The 17902-nt window shown below is 40.9% G+C and overlaps 1 protein-coding gene across 6 annotated transcripts in view; it reads right to left on the reverse strand.

The window, feature by feature from the left end:
• LOC148879505 (DNA (cytosine-5)-methyltransferase 1-like) overlaps positions 1 to 17902 on the reverse strand; it is a 171442-nt gene that overhangs the window by 40317 nt on the left and 113223 nt on the right. For all 6 annotated transcript variants that reach the window (XR_016104257.1, XR_016104258.1, XM_088961046.1 and 3 more), the window contains 2 exons: positions 16192 to 16310; positions 16005 to 16109 (listed from right to left, as the gene is read on the reverse strand). Coding sequence is in view for 4 of the 6 variants with exons in the window: in XM_088961046.1 (XP_088817172.1) it covers positions 16005 to 16109; positions 16192 to 16310 (224 nt within the window). In the remaining 2 variants the exon portion in view is untranslated. The remainder of the gene's footprint in view (positions 1 to 16004; positions 16110 to 16191; positions 16311 to 17902) is intronic.

Genomic DNA, 17902 nt, shown 5'->3' on the forward strand with positions numbered 1-17902 from the left:
ATATATATATATATATATATATATATATATTATGGTTTCAAAATGTTTGCAAAAATGTTTTAATTCCTGTGATCCATGTGAGTAGAGAGTGCAGCACTGCACCTTGCAGTAGAGGGAGAGGTCCTCTCTTGTCAGGTAGTGTTTGATCATTATGGGCTGAGAGGTTAAGTGTAAGACCATTGAGGGTTATACCTGATGGGCTAATCTTGTATCTACCCACAGTCCTTGGGCCTTCATAAGATGGCTGGACGTAGGGACCATTTAGTATAAATGTTGGGCCCATTAAGAGCCCATAGTGATGGACTCAGGGGTTCATTGTATTCATCGGTGAATTCGGCTAGGCCTTGTAACAGAGGCTAGGCTAAACCCATGTGGCTGATGTGTAGATCAATGATAGGGTCCCACGCCATACAAAGAGAGCCAAGTTAGCCAACATTAAAGAGGAAGTGAGCCTGAAAGCTTAATGGGCTTAAAAGCCCATTTCGAACTGGGTTAAATAGATTAATTAAATAGGGGAGGATCTGAGATTTGGATCAACAGATAAGATAATGGATTATCCTTATCCACTCAAAGAGTCTATATCCAAATAAAGATTTGGATCAAGGAATTCCTAATTTGATTAGGAAGGTTGATCTTTATCTGCAGATAAGATAAGGGATTATCCTTATCACTTAAAGAGTCTAGATCCAAATAAAGATTTGGATCAGGAAACTCCTAATGAGATTAGGAAGTTGTCTCTTTAAGGCTATAAATAAGAGAGCAGGGCGAACCATGAAAACACACTCACTCAATACAGAGAGAAGACAACTCAGTTAGACTGATTGGATCAATTTGTTTCATGCATGTGATGTATGGATGTGTGATGTGCTACATACATGGACCATAAGTAATTGGCCCGTGATTATTTTGACAGTGGCTCTTTCGCACACCATGGCTAAATGCACAACATTGCCATGGGGTCCATAAGGTCATTGGATGATCTCCCCATATGGTGGGCCCCACATCAACTTCCTCCCAAAGATGAACCATGCAGAACCCTAGCCGCTTAGGGCCCATTTAAATATGGCTTTGAGAAAGTCAGTGGGAACCACTCTGATTTGACCTAAATAAAACTAGGGCATAATATTTCATTCCCTCCACTGAAATATGAGTGCATGTGATAGGGAGATTCATATGATGAACTCTCTAAAGGCCTTCCATCATTAGCATGAAGATGAGTCCTTCAGTAATGAGGAGATGCACCATAAAATTGGGCTATCCATTTGCTGCTAGATTTGTTGGATTGTTTCATAAGATGATTGGGGCGTCATAGACCGATGTGGGAGGGGCCTATCCTAAAATAGAAGACTCTCTCACGGTACCTTGGCGTTCACGAATATGATGGGTAAGCACTCACTGGACAGAAAGGTTTAACCTAAAATGGCAATGAACCTTGTTTAACAGAGGCCAAAGGGAAAGCTCATGAGATGAGTGGATGTGATCCTTCACAGAAGGTGGTGGGGTTATGCAGCTGAAACAGTTGACACCATGCACTCTGTAGTTTCCCACATTTCCAGAGGCAGTTCGCAGTCTCCATCACTGAGATACGAGGGAAATCTCAGAGATGAACAAATGGAAATGGAACATAGATTAAAAGCCATATCTATGTAGATAACTTGAATCAAATCGAGTTGTGGACTAATATTTGTTTTGCCTTTTATCAGAAATGGCAAACGGACAATTCACCAAACTGTTGGACGATAATAAGCTTAAGGGCCCGAATTACGCTGACAGGTATGGTAACCTTATGCTGGTTCTAACGTCCGAGAAGTTGGACAAAGTTGCTAAGAACCCTGCTCTGGATCGTCTGGGCGATAGGGCTTCTAAGGCCCGCAGGAGGGAATATCAAGAATGGGAAGAGAAAAACTCTCTTGCCCAGTGCTATATCATAGCCACCTTAGACAATGAGATACAACGACAATTCGATCAAATCGAAGTGTCCAAAGATATCTTGGATAGTCTAAGGACAATGTATGAAGAGCATAATCGTTCTACTCGTCAGAAAGTCCTAAAGCAGTTTATGAACATACAAATGTCCAAAAACCAACTAGTTCATGACCATTGTCTTAAGATGATGGGATATATCAATGAACTGGAGGCTCTTGGATCTGGATAGATCATGTCACCAAAGTTGATGCCATCCTGAACTCTTTGCCTCCTTTCTTCAATCGGTTCATAATGAATTACAATATGAACAAGCTAAACATTAGCCTTCAGGAACTCAGCAATATGTTGCAGAGGGCCGAAGAACTGATAAAGAAGGATGAGCCCATTGCCATGCTTGTTGAAGGTGGCAAATCGGGCAAGAAGAAGAAGAAGGCAAAGAAGAAACCTCAGAAGAAAACTAGCAAGCCTAAAAAGCAGATGAAGGACAAGGCATCAGATGCCTGTCACTTCTGCAAACAGACCGACCACTGGAAGAGGAATTTGATATGACCCAGAAATTTGACACACAGTTCACAGACGCACAGCAAAATCCAAACCACTAGTACATCAACAGGGAACTGATATTCATTTAGAAGAAAAGATCACTTACAGTAGGTCGGTTCTTTGAGAGACCGCCGGCTCTCCCAAGCACTCTCAGAATTCTGTACTCAACAAAAGTCTGTCTCCTCCATCCCCCAAAGCCCCTTCTTATACACATCTTACAACATAACTGCCTTCCATAATAAATGCCCCACACTCTTCTTATTCCCAACTGACGAGCTATAAATGCTACTCTTCTTATTCCCAACTAACAAGCTATAAATGCTACAAAACTCTCCTTATTCCCTCCAGCCATAAGTTCCCCCATGTTCAATTATTTCCCCCCTTGGCTGAAAGCTGACCTTTCCCCTTCCTGACATACGTAAAATTAATTGGGGGCCTATCATTACCCGCCGCCCAAAGTTTAACCTTGTCCTCAAGGTTGAAATGAGAAATTGGTCGCGAAGTAAGTCAAAAGGCTCCCATGAATCTTCAAAATCAGGCAGGTCCTGCCAATGGATAAGCACTTCCGAACTAGTAACTCCAAGCATAGTGGATGGACGCACCCCTCGAGCGGCTGCAGGTTCCACCAGCATTTCCATATCAACTAACAGAGTGGAAGGAATCACAAGAGAAGAGATATGATTGCCAATTGTTTTCTTGAGTTGCGAGACATGAAAAACAGGATGAATCCTTGCCTCTGGAGGAAGTTGAAGTTTATAAGCGACAACGCCAATTCTTTCCACAATAGCAAATGGTCCATAAAATCGAGGGGCAAGCTTTTCATTGGCTTGGCGAGCTAGAGACTGTTGGTGATAAGGTCGCACTCGCACATATACTGAATCTCCAACCTCAAAATTAACATCACGGCGATTCACATCAGCCGAATCTTTCATCTTTTGTTGTGCACGGTGTAGATGAGCACGCAGCTCCCTAAGTATAGCATCTCGCTGAAGGAGAACAACTTCAACATCAGCATTAGCCGTAGAGTCAAGCTCATAGCGGATTAATGGAGGAGGATTGCGCCCATAAACCACCTTGAAAGGTGTCATGCCAGCAGCAGTGTGAAAAGAGGTATTATAGTTGTATTCTGCCCACGATATCAAAGAAGACCAGTGGGTGGGGGAATCAGCCGCAAAGCTTGCACCAAAAGAAGCTCATATAGATTTTATCACGATCAGATACAATCGCGCGGGGAATGCCATGTAAATGGACTGTGTTGTGCAGGAAGGCCTGAGCAACCGTGAGAGCTGAGAAAGGATGAATGAGAGGGATAAAATGGGCATACTTGGAGAGACGATCGACCACCACCATAATTGTGTCAAACCCCTTTGACTTAAGAAGAGCCTCAATAAAGTCCATAGCAATATCCTTCTAGATCTGTTTAGGTACGGGTAAAGGTTGTAAAAGGCCAGCGGGGGACATGACTTCATATTTATTGCGTTGACACTTCCATAGCTGTCACCATGGCCGAGGAAAGACATGCTCTGATACCACTGATATGACCCAGAAATTTGACATGCAGTTCATAGACCCATAGCAGAATCCAAACCACTAGTACATCAACATGGAACTGATATTCATTCAGAAGAAAAGATCACTTACAGTAGGTCGGTTCTTCGAGAGACCGTCGGCTCTCCCAAGCACTCTCAGAATTCTGTACTCAACAAAAGTCTGTCTCCTCCATCCCCCAAAGCCCCTTCTTATACACATCTTACAGCATAACTGCCTTCCATAATAAATGCCCAGCTGGCCAACTTATAAATGCCTCACACTCTTCTTATTCCCAACTGACAAGCTATAAATGCTACTCTTCTTATTCCCAATTGGCAAGCTATAAATGCTACAAAACTCTCCTTATTCCCTCCAGCCATAAGTTCCCCCATGTTCAATTATTTCCCCCCTTGGCCGAAAGCTGACCTTTCCCCTTCCTGGCATACATAAAATTAATTGGGGGCCTATCAGAATTGTCCTCAGTACCTGGAGACCAAGAAACAAGGTAATTTCGAATCCTTTGTCATAGCAACCAATATGTTGTCACTTCTGCTTCCTGGTGTATTGACTCCGAGGCTTTTGCTCATGCATGTAATACATTGCAGGGGTTCAGGACAAGCAGAAGACTGAATGACAGTGAAGTGATTCTTTACTTAGGGACTTCTGCAAGCGTTACAGCTACGGCCATAGGAACTGTAGAATTGTATTTTAGAGAATAATTACATTAAAAGATTGTCTCTATGTTCCCAATTTGAGAAGAAATTTGACTTCTATTTCAAAACTGTGTGCGAATGGTTATTCTGTTCTCTTTAGTAATGTGATTACTATCTGTAGAGAACACTGATGTGGGCCCCACAGCTGTGGTCCCACTCTGTCCGTAGGGTAGAATGTGCCCTAATCATCCTAGGGTTAGCTGATGGTCAATTTGATATTCCAGTTGTTATTTATATTTCAGTTTTATATTGTTTTATGTGTTATGTTGTTTTATATTTCAGATTTGTCCTTTCATGTAACTAGCATAAACTATAAATACTAAATAGAAGTGGCGGCAATAGAATATTCAGATTTTGTCCTTCCTTTCAATTCTTGTGTTCTACTGCTCTCTCTCTCTACTCTTTCTCCTCTCTCCTCTATACCTTTTTCTCCTCTTTCGAACCTGAAATCTATTAGGGTTCAAGACTGATAGCAGTCTTGAACTTCTACTCGGTATTAGAGCCAAGTTAGGGTTTCTCATGTGAGTCTAGTCCAGCCGACCACATGAGAATTCCCTAGGGCTGGAAGCTGAGAAAGTGGAGTTCGTGGACTGATTCTTGGAGATCGCCAGAGGGTTTAGCATCTGTTGAAGACGTGTCACGGTTGCAGAGTGTTGGTGATCAGGAAGAATCAGAGAAGACTAGGGTTCGACTAACCTTGGAAGGCAACGAACAGTTTTTCCTTGTAAGTTATCTATTTTCTAAGAGAAGTACTATCAGAGAGGATAGGTTGGACCTATCTGGAAAGGGCAGCTGAACCATTCTAGGGTTTTCTCTCTTCTATTCTCTAGGGTTTTACAGCAAACCCTACTGTTGGGCCGAACCACCTTAGGGTTCTTTTCTCCTACTCTAGGGTTTGAAAGTGGTCTTGCGGCAAGCCCTAATGTTAGACTGAACATTGCGATTTACCTGGAGCTGTCCTTAAGTTTTGTTAGCATCGATCAGCCTTTAGGGTTTCATATTAACCCTACTGCAAGTCCATCTGTACGGTACTGATTGGAATGTGCAACTGAAATGTTTTTCTTAAGGACTGACTAAAATCCTAATTCTGCCAAGCATATCAGACTTGCTTCTAAGCTGATTTTTCAGATCCTTTTGGGGCTTTCGAACTCTCTTAAGGGGTGAGAACTGTACGGACTGCTGCCGTTGGTTTGCTAGTTGGTTTCAGATCAGATTCCTACCTGTTTTGTGCACATACACTGTGAATACAGATTGGTCCTACATTGTTTTGATTGTGATTGGTAGTCCAAGTGCTGTTTTTGAGACTTGACCGAGATGGACTTTAAAAATCAGGCATAAGGCAATTTTGGGAACAACAGTTATGGTAGTGTTTCTGAGATAGGTGGTCAGATTACAACCGTAAAGTTTGATGGATCAAACTATTTGGAATGGGCCCAATCAGCCGTGATGGCTATTGGGGGAAGAGGTAAATTAGGGTACCTCTTGGGAGATGTGAAAGAACCCCCCAAGGGAGATCCTACGTATACCAAGTGGATCCAAGAAAACTACTTGGTTATGACATGGCTGTGTAATTCTATGCAGCCCCATATTAGCCGAAATTACTTGTGGGCAAAGACAACTAAGGAGATATGGGATGTTATAAAAGAAACTTATTCCCAACCCCTTAATGTTGCCAGAGCATATGAATTGAAAAGTGAAGTGAAAAACCTTAAACAAGGAGAGAAACCAATTTCAGTATACTTCTCTACCTTGTAGTCCCTGTAGCGTGAGATTGATCACTTAGAGACTCTTGAGTGGGAGAGTTCCAAAGATGCACAGATATATAGAAAGCAGGTCTAGACAAACCGGGCGTTTGAGTTTCTGGCGGGCCTAAATTCAGAGTATGATATTGTGTGGCAACAGATTTTGACTAGTGACAGTGTGACTCTCTCAGGCATACTCCTTAGTACATAGTGAAGAGACCAGAAGGAAAGTTATGATGCAACCTCAGCCTCTCACACCAGCCTTTGTAGCTATCAAACCCAAATCAGGGGGTGATTTAGAGAAGGACAGGAGGAAGGAAGACAAAAGGGATGTGGTATGTGAACATTGTAAGAAACCCAAACATACAAAAGAAACATGTTGGAAACTGCATCCTCACTTGGTTCCAGCAAAGTTGAGAAGCAAGAAGGGCAATGCTCATGTGGTCGTGAACACTGATTCAACATCCTCATCTGGCACAAGAGGAACACCATTAGAGACCTTAGCTGCAGTTCGGCTGCCCTAATACAGTTAGAAAAGGAAGTTGGAAGTTCAGCTCAGCCACCGCAGTCACCATCAGTTCCTCCCACATCTGCCTTCGCACATTCAGGTACTCGAGCTTCAGCCTACCATGCCTCAGCTCCTGGTACTACTGAACCTTGTTGGGTAATAGATTCAGGTGCATCCGACCACATGACTAGCTTGCCTTCACTGTTTACCACATACCAATTTTCTTCGGGTAGGGATAAAGTATCTATTGCTGATGGCTCCTTGGTCCCTATTTCTGGGAAGGGTGACATTAAGTTATCAGATACTATCTCCCTGTCATCTGTTTTGCACGCTCCTAAGCTTGATACTAATCTTCTTTAAGTCAGTAGTATTACCAAGCATATGAACTGCTCAGTAACCTTCTTCCCTGACCGATGTGTTTTTCAGGACTTGGAGACGAAGAAGGTGATTGGGATTGGCCGTGAAACGAATGGGATCTATCTGCTCAGGGAGAGGTCTCGTCAGGGTGCGTCAGTAGAGAAGATGTCCTTTGTTTCTCAGAGTGTGAGTTCAGTTATGCTTTGGCATAACTGATTGGGTCATTTGTCCTTCCGGTCTTTAAAGAGTCTGTTTCCTGCTTTATTTGAGTCTATTGAGTTGTTTCAGCTGTAGTGTAAAAGTTGTGAGTTTGCTAAACATTGTAGAGGGTCTTATTTATTAAGTAATAAAAGGAGTAACAATTCTTTTGATATTGTGCATACTGATGTTTGGGGGCCCTATCACATCCCTTCCATGGGTGGGTACAGATATTTCTTGTTATTTGTTGATGACCATACCCTTTTCTTGGGTTTATCTCATGCGTTCACGAGATGAGGTTCCTGTCCTGACCCAAAACTTTCACCAAATGATCCTAACCCAATTTGATGCTTCTTAGATCCGATAACGCAAAGGAATACTTTGCTAAACCATTGGCATCTATACACCAGAGCTCTTGCCCTCATACACCTCAGCAGAATGGAGTTGCAGAAAGGAAGAATAGGCACATCTTGGAGGTGGCTAGAAGTCTTATGTTTACCTCCGATGTCCCTATTCGCTTCTGGGGTGATGCTATCCTCATGACAATATATCTTATTAATCGGGTTCCGTCCCAGGTCCTTGATATGAGATCTACTTTTTCCTTTCTATACCCAAGTGAGGAGTTGTTTTCTATTCCCCTTAAAACATTCGGTTGTACCTGCTTTGTTCAGCTTCTTGGACCTCATCACTCCAAGTTCGAACCCAAGGCCTCCAAATGCATTTTCCTTGGTTATGCACAAACTCAAAAGGGTTATTGCTGCTATGATCCTGTCTTAGGGAGGAAGTTTGTCTCCATGGATGTCACTTTCTTTGAGGAGACACCCTATTATCCTCGGGTTTCTCCTTAGGGGGAGAGCAGTGAGCATGGGGGTTTGAGTCCTTTTCTTCAGGGGGAGCGCAGTGAGAGTGGGGGTTTGAGTCCTTTTCTTCAGGGGGAGAGCAGTGAGAGTGGGGCAGTTCCTTTACCTTTCCATTGGGCGATGAGAGCTGCAATGGTGAGGGTGGTCAGAGGGATTAGGAGTTGAGGGTCTATCACAGGCGATGCGGGTAGGTTGATCCTTTACAGGCCCAGTCAGATCATACTCTATTCATCAAGAGGGTAGAGTCCTCATTAACACTACTTGCAGTATATGTTGATGATATTGTGGTGACAGGGAATGATAGCCATGAGGTTGAGTCCCTTAAACAGCTCCATCAAGAATTTGAGGTGAAAGACCTTGGTGTACTTCGGTATTTTTTGGGTATTAAGGTTGCTAGATCCAAACAGGGGATCTTTATCTCTCAGAGGAAATATGTCCTAGATCTGCTAGCAGAAACTGGAAAGTTAGTTGTCAAGCCTACGGATACACCCATTGAACAGAACCACAGGATTAGTGTAGAGAGTGGGGAGCCTCTTGAAGACAAGGTTATGTTCCAGCGATTGGTAGGAAAGCTCCTATATCTCTGCCTCACTCGGCCAGATATTACTTATGCTGTTAGTGTTGTCAACCAGTATATGCATTCTCCTAGAACTACACATCTTCTTGCGATAGAAAGGATATTAGCATACTTGAAGAGATGCCCAGGTGGGGGTATACTGTTCAAGAACAATAACCACATGCAGGTGGAGGTATATACGGATGCCGATTGGGCTGGGAGTGTTGATGACAGAAGGTCTACCACAGGATATTGTGCTCTTGTGGGAGGTAATCTTGTCTCTTGGAGAAGAAACAAAGTGTTGTCTCCCGATCTAGTGCTGAAGCAGAATACAGGTCAATGGCTAACGGAGTGGCTGAAATCCTATGACTGAAATCTCTACTTGAGGAGTTGGGTATTGAGTATGAGAAGCCCCTGATGCTGTATCGTGATAATCAAGCAGCTATTAATATAGCACATAATCCAGTGCAGCATGACAGAACCAAACACATTGAAGTTGACCGACATTTTGTACGAGAGAGGGTCTCATCTCAATAAGTATGCCTCCCTTACATCACATCTGGTATGCAACTAGCAGATATCCTCACTAAAGCCGTATCAAGAAAGAAGCTAGAGGCGGATCTATCCAAGTTGGGAATGATAAACATTTATTACCAACTTGAGGGGGAGTGTAGAGAACACTGATGTGGGCCCCATAGCTGTGGTCCCACTCTGTCCGAAGGCTAGAATGTGCCCTAATCATCCTAGGGTTAGCTGATGGTCAATTTGTTATTCCAGTTGTTATTTATATTTCAGTTTTATATTGTTTTATGTGTTATGTTGTTTTATATTTCAGATTTGTCCTTTCATGTAACTAGCATAAACTATAAATACTAAATAGAAATGGCGGTGACAAAACATTCAGATTCTGTCCTTGCTTTCAATTCTTGTGTTCTACTACTCTCTCTCTCTCTACTCTTTCTCCTCTCTCCTCTATACCTTTTTCTCCTCTTTCGAACGTGAAATCTATTAGGGTTCAAGACTGATAGTAGTCTTGAACTTCTACTCTATCAAAAGGAATAACAAATTCCTCGCATATTGAGAACTTGAGAATATAACCGAATATAACCGAAACTGTCTCTATGTTCTCCATCATTCTCTGGAAACAAATACAATCAAAACTACATCGGATAATAACCCCAAGAAAAGAACCCGTGATACAGTTAATCCCACGTGCCTGTGGCACTACCGACTTGGCCACATTAACATAGATCGTATCACAAGGTTGGTAAATGATGGTCCTTTGGATTTTCTAACTGTAGAAGATCTCTCAACCTGTGAACCTTGCTTTCAGGGTAAGATGACGAAACGACCATTTAATGGTAAGCCCGAAAGATCAACAAGCACGCTTGACCTTATACATACTGATGTATGTGGTCCCATTAATGTTAGGACACGTAACCAGCACGTTTATTTCATAACATTTACCGATGATCACTCTCGGTATGGTTACGTGTACTTAATGAGACACAAGTCTTAATCCTTTGAAAAGTTCAAAGAGATCAAGCAAGAGGTTGAAAAACAGTTGAGGAGACACATTAAGGCCCTTCGATCAGATTGAGGAGGCGAATATCTCTCTGATGAATTCGGGGACTACTTAAAGGAAAATGGGATAATAACACAATTAGCTCCTGCTACACCACAATTAAATGGTATGCCAAAAAGGAGAAACCTGACTTTATTGGATCACTTCTCGTACACTCAGAATCCTGCTACTCCCAGAATTCGAGGATCACTTCTCGTACACTCGGAATTACCCACATCCTTTTGGGGTTATGCATTGGGGACTGCGATATACGTGCTGAACTGAGTTCCAACCAAATCCATTCCAAAGACTCCCTATGAGATTTGGACCAGTAAGAAACCAAGTGTGAGACACTTGAAGATTTGGGGTTGTCCGACACATGTTAAAAGAACAAGTGCTGACAAATTGGAATCTAAAACCAGTCGTTGCCTATTTATAAGTTACCCAAAAGGCTCTGTAGGTATTTATCCTATGACCTAGGAGAACAGAAGGTGTTCTGTGGTCGAAATGCCCATTTATTGGAGGAAGATTACATCCTAAACAATCATCGTCAAGAAGTTGTTCTTGATGAGGAGAGCTCAGAAGTAGTGGGAGATGTCCCACAAGCTCCAATTAATAAGCAACCTAGGAGATCTACCCGAGCATCTAGGCCTCCAGTTCGTTACAACTATAACCAAGAAGGTTACTTGGTGGAAGCCATGACCAGTGAGGAGGATCACGTGACTTATATGGAAGCTATGTTGGACATAGATTCCTTGAAGTGGGATGCCATTAGAGCTGAAATGGACTCAATGGAGACCAATGGAGTTTGGACTCTGGTAGATCCGCCCCTTGGGGTAAAAGCAATTAGTTGCAAATGGATTTATAAGAGGAAGAAGGGCCCCGATGCTAAGGTTGAGACCTACAAGGCTCGTCTTGTGGCGAAAGAGTACACTCAGAAAGAAGGAACCGATTATGAGGAAAGCTTTTCGCCCGTGTCCATGCTTAAATCCATTTGGATCCTGCTAGCTGTAGCAGCATACCATGACTACGAGATTTGGCAAATGAATGTCAAAACCGCATTCCTGAATGAAGATCTTACTGAAGATATCTATATGCAGCAACCTCAAGGTTTTATACCTACAGGTCAGGAACAGATGGTATGTAAACGTAATCGATCCATATATGGACTTAAGCAAGCTTCTAGGAGCTGGAACATCCGGTTTGACTCTACTGTCAAACAGTTTGACTTTGAGCATAATCCAGATGAGCCCTGTGTTTATAGGAAGACCGGTGGGGAATGATGTAGGAATGTTAACTACGGTGAAAGTATGGCTTTCGCAGCAATTCTCCATGAAAGATCTTGGAGAAGCCTCTTATATCTTGGGACTTCAAGTCTATAGAGATAGATCGAAGAGAACAATAGGATTATCCCAATCTACTTATATTGACAAAGTAGTCAAGAGATATAGTATGGAGAACTCCAAGAAAGGAAATGTTCCTTTCAGGCATGGAGTCACTCTCTCCAAGGGTATGTCTCCCAAGACACTTGAGAAGATTGAGGGCATGAATGTAGTTCCCTATACCTCTGCCGTAGGGAGCATCATGTATGCGATGCTGTGCACTCGGCCAGACATTGCTAAGGCCGTGAGTGTGGTAAGTAGATACCAAGCTAACCTAGGACAAGAGCATTGGACCGCTGTGAAAAACATATTGAAATACCTTCGAAGGACAAAAGACTTTTGTCTGGTATTCGATGGTAGTTCACTATAGATCCTTGGGAATACCGATGCCGATTTCCAGTCAGACCCAAATGATAGAAAGTCTACATCTGGATACATCTTTACAGTGGGGTCCTATGTAGTAAGCTGGAAAAGCAACAAACAAGGGTCCACTACAGATTCCACAATCGAGGCCGAGTACATTGCCGCAAGTGAAGCTGCCAAGGAAGTCATATGGATGAAGAAGTTCATTCGTGAATTACGGGTAGTTCCATCCAACACATCACCCATTCCACTGTTGTGTGACAACACTGGAGCCATTGCTTAGGCTAAGGAGCAACGAGCCCACTCGAAGTCAAAGCACATCAAGTGGAAGTACCATGTACTAAGGGAAATAGTTAGAAGAGGGGACGTCCTGATTCAGAAGGTAGCATCAACGAAAAATGTAGCAGACCCATTGATTAAGCCACTAACACAGAAAGTGTTTGAGCAACACGTGGAAAGTATGGGACTCTGGCTTATACCCGATTGGACCTAAGTGCAAGTGGGAGTTGTTAGACAGTGTATGCCCTTCGCTCCAATCAGTATGATGCACATTATGACATTTTATTGTAAATGAATAAAGTACATATTTGATTCATGTTATTATGGCGTGTTTCTGTGTAATACCCTTAAACTGGACACATATGAGACTCGTGTTAGTTTAGAATCTTCACAGCCGCTAGATAGATCTGGGGGGATTTATCCTACCAAGGTTGACATTGATGTACTGCCAAGTTGGCTGGGGTGGCTTTTCTTAGCTGCCAGGGTGAGACCTGAGGTACATGTAGTGTGTGTTTTCTTGAAACCCTAAACCAGACCAAAATTTTAGTATTGCCCTGGACCTTGGAGATAGATGGGAAAAACTAGAATGTTACACCTGACCCCTAGACTCGATTATGATACTGCACTAGGTGTTGGGTTGGGCTGTCTTTGATATGCCAATCAGTGGAATCCTTAGGGGGTCAAAACCTGAGTATGTTGGGACAGTCTGAGAATTCATTTGAGTGGGTGATCATATTGACAAGATCAGCCCCTTTGTCGGACAAAGTGAATGATCAGGGATGCACTCTCTCTGATGGAAACCTAAACTGCTGATAGTTGATTTCAACCGTTGAAATTTGTTTTTGCAAAATATATTTATATAGAGATATACATACATATATATATATATATATATATATATAATATATATATATATATATATATATATATATTATGGTTTCAAAATGTTTGCAAAAATGTTTTAATTCCCGGGATCCATGTGAGTAGAGTGTAGCACTGCACCTTGCAGTCGAGGGAGAAGTCCTCTCTTGTTGGGCAGCGTTTGATCATTATGGGCTGAGAGGTTAAGTGTAAGACCATTGAGGGTTGTACCTAATGGGCTAATCTTGCATCTTCCCACAGTCCTTGGGCCTTCATAAGATGGCTGGACGCAAGGACCATTTAGTGTAAATGTTGGGCCCATTAAGAGTCCATAGTGATGGACTCAGGGGTTCACTGTATTTAGCAGTGAATTAGGCCAGGCCTTGTAACAGAGGCTAGGCTGAACCCATGTGGCTGATGTGTAGATCAATGATAGGGTCCCACGCCATACAAAGAGAGCCAAGTTAGCCAACATTAAAGAGGAAGTGAGCCCGAAAGCTTAATGGGCTTAAAAGCCCATTTCGAACTAGAGGGAGGATTTGGTACACACTTTGGGCGTGAACACTTACGTTGGGAGGAGCATTCTTGCATGGATTCCATATCAAGTAAATCCCTCCCTAATTTTGGCTTCAGATTTGGTCCAGTTTGGTTACAAGAACGAACCTTGAAAATGCAATTTTCTAAATTGGGAATAGAATTCCCAAATGGGAGTCAAGAAATCTTTTTGAAATTTCGCCCAACCTTCCTACAGGGTTCAACCATCCATATGATGGATCTCCCATCCCTACAAGGCGCCCTTTGAGGCTCACCTTACCTAATCGCCAAGCAGTTTTGTACTATGTATTGTAAAATACTTTTTTATTCTTTATTTTTTGACATTATAATTATAAAATAAGCACTATTAAACTAAAATATTCATTTTGTGTTTATGTACTAATTTGTTTTTAGATTTTTCTTATTTGTTAGGATTTAATCAATACAAACATTGCTAAATGCTGTATTGAACCCTCAAAGACTTTAAAACGTGAACCAATAAGTAATGAAGAACTTAAAATTTTGTCTAATCAACACATTTATTATACTTTAACATGAAATCTATACTTTTCTTATGAAAATTATGAATAATTATTAAGGAAAGATGGCTATGGTACTTAGGAAACTACCCTAGGATCTATGTTTTCTATATAAAAAAATATGTCGCCTAGGCGACAAGGCGCCCCACTAACGCCCAACCTCGCCTTGGCGCCTTGAAAACTATGGTTGCTTTAATAGGACTTATTTATGTTAATAACTATTTTAAAATACTATTGACTTTACTTTTCATCATAAATAGGAATATAGGATAAGGAAACATGATATATGGGCTAATTCATTTTGAAAGCAAACATGATTATATCATCTTAGGTTTCTAGTGTATTAGTATCCTTGAATTAAATACACATATGGTAGATATGCATTAAAATGGGGTAAAGTTACTTTTTTTTGTATATATTTAAGTTTTACTACATCATCATCATCATCATCATCATCATCATCATCATCTAAGTCTTATTCCATCTATATGGGGTCAGTTACATTAATCTTGTTTCGCTAGTCCTTTTGCTTAGTGCCATACGTGTTAAATTATAGGCACTTAATCATTTCTTAGTACCTCCACCCAAGTCCTTTTTGGTATGCCCCTAGCTCTTCTAGCCCCTTCCGACTTGTAATAAATCGTTTTTTTCTAACAAGTGTTGTAGATGGTCTTTATGCATGTGACCAAACTATCTCAATCTAATTTTTCTCATTTTATCACCTATTAGAACTATTCCTAGGTTTTGTCATATGACTTCATTTTTAATTTTGTCCTTCCTAGTTTTACCACTCATCTGTCCGAGCATTCACATTTCTGTCAGACTCATCTTTTAGCCATGATATTTCTTAACTTCCCAACACTTTGCTTAAGACAACATAGCTGGCCTTATAACCATTTTATAGAATTTTCCTTTTAGACAAAGCTGTATTCACCTATCACACAAGACTGCAGATGGTCCTCCATTTTGCCATCCTGCTCTAGTTCTATGGACAACATCCTCCTCAATCTCTTCTTTGTTATGAATTATAGAACCAAGGTAATGGAAGTGGTCACACGGATTTATCTCTTGGTTTGTACTCATATTGTTATTAAATTTACATTGCATATATTCTATTTTCAAAATCTTGACAAATCCTTAAGAAACAGAAACAATCTTACAATTTATGATAATATTCACAATACAATTTGATTCCACCTTCTTTATGAGTTAAGATACATGCACAATTTTCGCAACAGTAGTGATATGTATTTACTGTGTCCAACTATTTCCATGGTTAAAACCACCAAAAATGTTTTTGATGAGGAAACTAAATAATTAATCAAATTTCAAAAGGTGGTGGCAGGTAACACTATGCAAAATCACCAATTTAATAACTTGGAATTTTATGGGATGTTAGAAACGTTATTGAAATAAAAAGGAATTGCACATCTTTGTGCATGTGTATGTTTTTTTTTTTTTATGTGCAGACGTGAATATAGCAATTTATGGAAACAGGCATAGGTTGAGAAACCAAAGAGGAAACAAAGACAAAGAAACAAACTCTTACCAAAGGCTTTCCAGATGGCAATAGTATCCGCTCCATTGATGGATCCAGCTGGACAACATTGTCAGCTCCAACAATTAAACCAGGGAGGTCCCTGAAGTTTGCTCCCTACAAAACAGAACTAAATTAGACAACATAGAAGATAAATAACGATCAAAGTATAAATGAAAGTGATTCTAGTTTAGCCCACCTTTCTTTGTGGTATTTGACAAACTCTTGCATAATCATCTTCGTTTAAGGGAAGAGGCCGATGATCATAAAGTACAGATTTAGTTTGTCTTTCACCATTGCACATGGAACCCATCATCTCTACAAATAAGTTTAACTTGTGAAAACCAACTTGCCAGAAAAACTATGTAGTTTTTCTTTCGTTTGATGATAAGGCAAGAAAATAAAAAGAAAAATAAATAAAAAACGAAAAAAAGAAAAAAATGTGTGAATGTATTCTGTTTTACATGTTTTTCTTGTAGTAGGATCCCAAATTGTTGTTTTTGGGTAGCTTTGTTGACAGTTTGGAACCAGGGGTATTTTCATCATTTTATAAGTCAGACTTTTGGTCAGGGGAAATTGGGTGCATATCTGTTGGGTTTTGGTCTCTTGGGTCATGTTGTAACAAAAGTTATCTTTTGAGGGTTCATTTGAAGTTGGTTTTGTTCTCAAGGAGTTGCTTGTGAGAGGGATACATTCTAGGGGCTTATGTGTAAATATTTTAACTGGCTTGTCCAACAAGCCGGTGAGTCTTATAAAAGAGAAGGGGGCTGTTTCTATAGGGGCTTTTTTCTGGTTCTTTCTCTCTTGTTTGAGCTGTAGCTCAGCCCCAGCTAGGGTTTTCAAGTATTGGGAGCTTGGGTTTTGAGGAATCGACCCATCTTGGCATCTTCCAATCCCTCCATTGCTGCGTGTCCGCGCGGGAGGCCAGCTTGCTGCCGTTGTTATTGTAGCGGAACTGTTCCAGGAGGAGTTTTACTTCAGGTTCAGGTCTGAAATCCCTAAAAATCCAACTTATTTTGTTGTTTTCAGCTTGGTATTTCTTGTGTTTATTGCTGTATACTTGAGGTACTGCATGTAATTTGTCTTTCTATCCACGTCATTTGAGTTAGTGTTACCTTAACACCTGAATTTTATTTTTACTTTTCAAAAAAAAAAAAAAAAAAGAACTATGTAGGTCTAAAAGATTTTATAGTGGAAGTAAAAGAAAATCAGCCTTATGGATTTCATGCCACATGCATATATATCGGTAGACAACAGTCGAGAGAATTTTATTATTTTACTTAAGGCTTAGTTTGTGAAGAGTGCAAATATAAATACATTCAGTGCAAAACCTTGTATACGGTATTTCTAAACCTTGTATTTGCATTGATGCACTCTTCCCAAACTAAGCCTAAAGAACAGAGTACAAGAATTGTGCCAAGTACCGTACTGCAGGTAGCTTGGGCAACCTACTCCATTTATCCCTTGTCTTGCCAAAGTATCTGTCATATAATTAGTAGATCTATAATACCAAGCAAGGTAGCATTCAATTTGGTGGCTAGTTCCAATTTCTAAACACTGCATATAACCATCTAGATGCCTTAGAGATAAGTTTAGCAAAAGCTACTATGAATGTTCAGAGCTTCATTGGTGATAACATTGCAACATAAGCTTCACTTTGATAAGTTGAAGTCCTGCAAGTCAGAAAGGTGAGGCAACTATTGAGGCTTTAGATGCGTCTCGTTGGTTACTTCTGTGGTTCAAACCCAGATGAAAAAGATGTTGAATGGGCAATCAAGGACCAAAATACCAATTTCCCAGTTGAGATTAGGTGTGAATTTACTTTTACTTATGCTCTCTAGAAAAGGAGAGACAGAAAGCGTTTTGGAATGGAACATGATTGCATGAAGTAGATCCAGAGTACCTGGTAG

This window comes from Nelumbo lutea, chromosome 1 (genome assembly GCF_056320005.1).
Source record: "Nelumbo lutea isolate HS-2025 chromosome 1, American lotus-T2T, whole genome shotgun sequence".
Taxonomy (NCBI): Eukaryota; Viridiplantae; Streptophyta; class Magnoliopsida; order Proteales; family Nelumbonaceae; genus Nelumbo; species Nelumbo lutea.